Source organism: Myiozetetes cayanensis, unplaced genomic scaffold, assembly GCF_022539395.1.
Source record: "Myiozetetes cayanensis isolate MyiCay16 unplaced genomic scaffold, myiCay2020 scf3, whole genome shotgun sequence".
Taxonomy (NCBI): Eukaryota; Metazoa; Chordata; class Aves; order Passeriformes; family Tyrannidae; genus Myiozetetes; species Myiozetetes cayanensis.
Window position 1 is genome coordinate 41,728,714 of NW_026087521.1, and position 7,346 is coordinate 41,736,059.

The 7,346-nt window shown below is 33.2% G+C and overlaps 1 protein-coding gene across 1 annotated transcript in view; it reads left to right on the forward strand.

The window, feature by feature from the left end:
* Nucleotides 1-3,558, forward strand: part of LRRIQ1 (leucine rich repeats and IQ motif containing 1) — a 107,292-nt gene extending 103,734 nt beyond the window's left edge. The window contains exon 26 of the mRNA XM_050323903.1: nt 2,150-3,558. Coding sequence (XP_050179860.1) covers nt 2,150-2,289 — 140 coding nt within the window. The 3' untranslated portion in view covers nt 2,290-3,558. The remainder of the gene's footprint in view (nt 1-2,149) is intronic.
* Nucleotides 3,559-7,346: the final 3,788 nt, after the last annotated feature.

The window sequence follows — 7,346 nt, forward strand, 5'->3', positions numbered from 1 at the left end:
GGTTCATCTGCCAGGGCCTAGAAAGCTTGGACAGTGACAGCAAAGTCCTCAGGACATAGATTTAATTATGTAAGAACAATACATCCCTTCCAATTGCATGTACTTATGAGTTGGAAGCCAGAAAACTTGAATGTAGATTTCTGAAGTCCATCAAAAAAAAAATATTTAGCAGTATACACAGATTCATAAACAATTGAGGTTGTTAATCCAGAAATAATCCAGATCAGGCAATTAGGATGAATTTGATTGACTGTCTTACTGCGTTAATCTTTCACTTCTAGACTGGTTTTCAAATTTATTATTGATAGGCTTTTTCTAGCATTGTATTTATTCTCTTTTAAAAATAATGTAATAAAAAATATTTTTTGTCAAAATGTAGAAAGAAAAAGTTGGTAGATCTAGTTTACCTTTATTAATGATACAATCTTGAAGATAAGTGCCTAGGAAAAGCAGTCACAACCATAAGTTAGCCCAAAACTTCTTTTCCACTTTAAACATACAATAGCTTTATTTATACAATTTTTATTATTATTTTAACAAAGAACATATTCCAATCTTAATTAATTTTGTTGTTTAACAATGTTTTCAATTTCATAAAATACTTCTTTAAATGAAAGGCATGCAATTTTAAAAATATTATTACCATGTTAAATTTATTTTGAAGTTTCAGTAATTAACCACTTAATTTACTAATTTTAGCATTTCAGCCTTCAGTGAATATGTTATGGTTCCCAGGCAAAAGAATTAATGGAAAGTTTACTGCTTGATTAAATAATATTTTTTTTACTCTTTAACAAAAGAGCACTGCATTACTACTATTTGAGGTATTAAATAATCCAAAGGCAGGGAATCTGGGAATTCTGTAAAGGCAAGACATCAGTACTTTAAACCTTTAGGAGGTACACCTAGAATAAATTATATATTTTAGGAAAAAAACAAATTACTACATTTGAAGAACCATAAGAAAATGAATGGATAGAATGTTAATAATACTTGAAAACTCCTGATTGCCAAAAGAGACAAATGTTTAGGTAGATACATTTGCAATAATTCAAGAATTCACAAGAAAGGGAACTGGAGGTTTCTGACATTTAGATCTAGCAGGCTACAGAAAGTCATCCCTGAGAAAACAGAGAAACTCTTTGAAATTTATAGCTATATTGTATATATTAGTACATAGAGTGATATTCAGTCATATGATTTAAACTTTTTTCACATGTATTGTGAGAAATTTATTTTGCTATTGAGAAGTACTAAAAAATTAAACTATCAAAAACACTTACAAAAATGTATAGTCAATAATATTTTCCTTTGGTAAGTGGCAAAAAGATATTAATAAAATTTGTAATTGATAAACTTTCATTAATTATATATATACATAATACATTAATTATATATATACATGTATATATATATATAAACTGCTGATCTGTGGTGCTGCGAATATCATATCATTCTTTTGCAAAGTTTGGGTTGTCTTCCACAGGTGCCAAAGAAAGATATTTCTGGGCATAAAGTGTTCATTTATGCTAAACAAATACCCTACCTTTGATCAAGTCTACTGGTTATTTTATTTAAGTAATTTTTTAAGTATTTTGTAGAAATTATTGTCTAAATTACTCAAGCATCGGTATGCATGACAATGAAAGTGATTGTTTCACATGTTTCTGTGTTTTCTTAAGCTTACTGTGGCACCATCCATCATCTAACTTTAAGTATACCTGGACTTTGAACAAAAGAAATATCTATTTTATTTGTTTTAATAGAGTAAAAAAAAAACTTGTTAATTAGATATATCTAATTGAACTAGTTCTCCATTCGCTGGAAGGATGAGTTTCTGTGTCAAAAGCACTGAGTATCTCTATAAGTGTTTAAGTTCAAAATGGACAGACAGTTGCACTTTTAAAAAAATGATAACTTTGTGTAGTAATTTTACTGTGGTTTTGGATAAGGAGTTTATTTTTTTAAGTACTATATTGTGAAAATGCTTGTATTACTTTTAAAAGTAAGCAGTACATAATTATGAAATTGTGTGCTGTCAAATTAGACATAAAAATCTTTTCATCCTAAAAAAGAATATGATGCAGTAAAATTTAGAGAGTTTTGGTTGGTTGGTTGGTTTTTAATTTCACGTCTGTTTATTGTTTAGAAAAGAATATTTCTACTCCAGAAAAATCATGTTTGGGTCCATCTCGTAAAGAACGGATATCATTTCGAGACCATCCAGTACAGCTCAGCGGAGGATGGGGAGCAGGCAAAAAAAGGCAAAAGCTTAAAAATATTAGCTGAATATTTGAGATAATTTAACTAGTTGATTTAATCAAATATGGAGAGCATATGGAGACCTGTTTCTTTTTAAGCCAGTGAATATCAATTGTTGGATTCTCATTTATTACCAATAAAGCAGCTTCAGTTAACTACATTTGACTTATTTTATTATACATGGTTACAGTGGTTTGGGTTTTGTGTTTTTGGTCAAAGTATTTTATACCTGTCAGTAAGTTATCATAGTTTGTGTTTTCAATTGCTTATATGTTCATGTGGTGTAGAATGCAGAACTGATTAACTCTACAAGGTTTGTTGTACAGTGACTAAGTTTAGGTTTGCTTATAAGAACTGGATGAGAAGTCCAAATGTAATAAGAGTTCATGTCATGTATGTCACATATTGAAACACTGAATTCTCATTTTCTCACTAAATAAAATACATACTTGCAAACTGTGTTGTGAATTGTAACAACCATCAGTGCTATTCTTAGAGAAGTCTGTTTAGAATATTTTACTAAAGCAGCAAAAATTCGCAGCAATCTACAAATGGTGAGAATGCATTTTTCTTTTTTTAAGAATATGAGAAGTCCTTTGGATTTTTCATCATGAATTATTGTCATAATAGGATAAAACAACCTGTTATAGTTTTATACTTTCAAATACTTCTAATGATTTCCTAGAAGATTAAAGAAAAAAATAATTGTAAAGGTTCCCATTTTGTTCTGGAGTAATGAAAAATTAGACCTACATCACACTGTTAACCCAACTTAATTTGTCCATGTAGCCAGGCTCCTTCAGACCCATGTGTAAACATTTTGTGGTGCAAGGAGATCTAGAGAAACAGAAGAGAAATACTATTTCAACTATTCATGGGTATCTAACTCATTACTTCTGATGAATCCTTTGTTCATCAACATACAGGACAGAAAATGTTCCTTGATTTCAAAGCCTAACATTATTTTAATGTTTTCCACTTTGAGGGGAGAAGTTGCTAATTGAATCTAGAGAAACCTGTCTTTGGTATTTACTTGTCTGTTTTTGTCTGATATTGTGAGCCTCAGCTCCCTACAGACAGAGAAAGAGGTGGAGGAAGGCAATGGGAATTGAAACTTCAGTAAGAAAAGAATATAAACTCTTAATGTTGTGGTAGTTTTTAAAATGTACTTACATTGCTTGTGACATTATTTTGTGAAGTGCTTTTTATGCTAACATACACATTTGTATGGTTTAAAAGCAGTTACCTCCATTTTTGTGAATACTCACATTAATTTTCAGATAAAAAGATGGTCAATCTCATGGAAAACCTCCAGTAAATAACCTTGCTTGTTTGAACCAGTGTCCTGTTTTTATTATCATTTTACATTTGAAAAGTCAGTGCAGCCTACTTGAGAAAAGATGTCTTTGCCCTTCTGGGGAATTATGGTCATTGGAAGTTGCTTAACCTACCTGACTGTAGAAACCCTGCAGTTGTCAGCAGGACATAAAATATCACTAGGTACTTATGCTATCTAGTTGGTTTTCCAATGTACGTAGTTAGTGTTAAACTAGATTTCAGAACCTGCAGTATAAATACTATTAAATGTCACCCCCAAAGACTGGAGCTTTTGTGATTTCAATTTTAACATCAGGTTTTTAAGTTTTATAGGAAAAAAATTGTTATTTAAAAATATCTACCACTACATGTGGCAGTGCGTTTAACCACTGTTACAGGTGTTAACTGGAGATCAAAAACCAAAATCAAGTAGTTCACAATTTAACATTTCTTGCAGATTATCCCCTCTATTTGTCTAGAGTAGCTGTAATATACTGCACATCACCAGAGCTGTAAATAAGATACTTCAGATTTCATGCATCTTTCTATATTTATATCATCTATATAATCTATATCTGCATCTACCTCTATATGTAAAAACAACCTTTTGTATAAAAGTTATCATACCTTGTGTCTTTTGTTTTCCTGGTGTTTCTGAATGAGAAATATATCCCAGCATTTTTAAAGGCATTCTATTTTGCAAAGATAAAATGTAGCTTTTTAACATACAATTTACTAAATTACAAATTGGAATAGCAATATTCACTGACAGGCCTTTTTGGATTTATAATATGCTTAGTCTGCTTGCTATTCCATGACCTGATATTGTTATGCATAGGTTAAGTAGTATACCCAACACAAATGAAATTGTAAAGTATGTCAAAACAAATTGCTGTTTTCCTTACATAGCATTGCAATGTGTAGTAGTATGAGGTCTTATTATTGTATCCAAAACATTTTTCTCAGAATTGCAGTGTTGAAAATACAGTGTGTCTGATCAAATACAGATAAATGTGCAAGGTGCAACTTCTGTTCAGTCTAGCAGAAAGACCTTTATTGCATTCATGAATAAGGTAAAGCAACCATCATGCCTTGCTGTTCATAGTCACATCTTACAGTATGTAAGCTCAGAGGTGACACAAATGATACACATGGTGAATATTTATGACATGAATTTTTCAAGCCCTACTCTGCAAGCAGTTCCGTGATTTTTTGTGTCTTTTAGGGGTTTTCTTTTCCTTCTTTCTTTTACATTTTCTTTTTGTTCTTCTTTTCATTCTTCCCCCCCCCCCCGATGCAGCAATTCCCATGTAGGACAAGAACATATTCTTAAGTTTCTCTGCCTGTAGTGGCTTTGAACCCATGACACTGGCATTCTGCTCTGATGTCGGAGTGTCTGAGTCACAGTGACAGTCCAGCAAAACCTGCACCACAGATCCCCAAAACTCCGTTTCTGGATGTGCTACTGCCTTTGTGGTGCTCCAGACGTCTTCGTGGCTTACTAGCTTCATCTCCTCAACCCTTTTTTCTGTTCCCTGTAGATCTTTTAGGAGGAGGGATATCATGTGAATAAGTTCTTTTAAAAAATCTTCCTTGGATGTATGAAGCTTGAGACTCAGAAATGTGGAAAAGCATTCATTTGAATTTAAGAAGAGAACAACTAAGGTGCATTTATACTTTGAACTGTTGATGGATGTCATTCCCCAAATTGGAAAGCTTTCTCTGAGCTCTCCTGAAGGGAGCCTTGCAGTGTCTTTTCCTGTGCAACTTACCTGAAGGTATGCACAGTAGTTTGTTAAATCCTCTGTTGTTTGAATGGGGACATTAGGAAAAACACCTACAGCAACAAAAAAAAGCTCCCCAAAATGCATATTCTGAATGATAACTAAGTGCTAGTGGTACTCAGATCACCCACACCTGAATCACAAAACACGAGCAGATTTTCCTACTTAAGTGTTCAGACATGGTAACTGTGCTGACTCAAAAGATTATTGCTTGTTTTATCAGGTATGTAAATGACCAATGTATGGCATAGACATTGCTTTGGTACAGGCTGAGTTGGTGTCACATTTGGATTAGTAAATAATTATAATTCATTAATATATATTTCATATATATATATATAATTCATTATTAATCCTATTATTTATTAAAGATGTGTCCACTGTACATTTTTCAAGAACATACCTCAAGTGGAATCCTATTCTGGCCTCCGACACATGGCTGCAAAACTGCCACTTGGTCTTCCATTACAACTGTTAAAAGCATTATGAGAAATGTATTGGATTAATATCCCTTTAATTTTAATTTCAAATTATTGTGATAATGACAATGTGTATTTATGAAGGTACAGTCTTTCCTTGATACACACTAAAATAATAAGCATTCTTTATATGCTTTTCTTTAGTGAAAAAAAAAAAACAACCACATGAAAAGTAGCTATAACCACATGGCCCCCAAAAGGCAGGAACACAACTAAAACTATATTATAAAAGATTGAGTAGCCTGATATTACATCTGAGATTCAAGCAGTTTGTTCTTAGCTGTACTAGTTGGGGAAAAAAACTCACAACAACCAACCGAACAAAAAACCCCAGCAAACTAAGTTGTTTATGTTTTGTTTATTTCTTTTTACAGTCATAAGTGAAAAATGAACTATTTTTATAGGAGTTTGAAAAGCATAAGAACCTTGAATATTAGTCTGTGTCAGTCACTGCAACAGTTTTAGAGCCTGTGTGAGGAATGTATATCTGTACACTCATATATACTTTTGTAGAAGTGGGATGTCAAGTGGTCATGGATGTAGCTGTGGATAAGTAGGAATAGACAACTCTTGCTTCTCACACGAAGTCATAGAAATATGCCTAGAGTAGGGAAGGAGACTGGTATGGCCTGCAAGTAGCAATATAAGTAAACTAAAGTAGCTGTTGCATCTTGTGGAGAATTGCTTTCCTGGTTTCCAAGGTAAATGATGGACAGAAAAATGCCCTTGGCTACATCAGGCAGGCACTCTTTGAGCCCCAGGTTGTGCTGAGGATTTGTTAGCAGTAAGATCCCTATTGGAGAGATGTTCATGAAGTCCCGTGATGTTAAATGAACAGGGAGTGGTGTTTCAAAGAGATTTGTAGTAGAAATACTGTGTAACTGCCCCAGACTGACCATCCTTACGAGGACTGGAAGTTGAAGTGAATGACGTTGTGAACTACCCTGTTATTTACAGAGCGTTTTGACAATTGGATTGTTCTGTAGAAGCACAAATGGACTTCCTTCATTATTTTGGTGAGAGATGCTGACACGACTGGTTAGCACATACCATCTCTATCTGCCAAGGTCTAGCATTTGTTCCTCTCCTGATCTTCATTCGAGTGTTAGGTTTGTTTGGAGTTAGTAACCTTTTCTTAGTTGATTGATTGCTATTTATAAAGAACGTTTTTCTTTTTCCATAAAACGTTGAATAAGCCAAATACCGAGGTAGATGTAAAATTATTTCTGACTGAAATACCATTGATAACTTTTTAACAATAAAGCAGCTAAGAGCATTTTATGTTAGTAACAACCAATGCCGATTCCACTAAGGTCGGGTTTTCTTTATTCCTACTTTATTCATTTGTTAAATTTTGCTTATACAAAGAAACCAGAGGTTAGTTTTGGGTTTGTGGTTTTTGGGGTGTTTTTGTTTGTTTGTTTGTTCGTTTTTTTGGGTTTTTTGGAGGCACTACTTCAATCCTGAAGGCAAATAAGCACCACCAGCCAAGTAACTGAGCCAC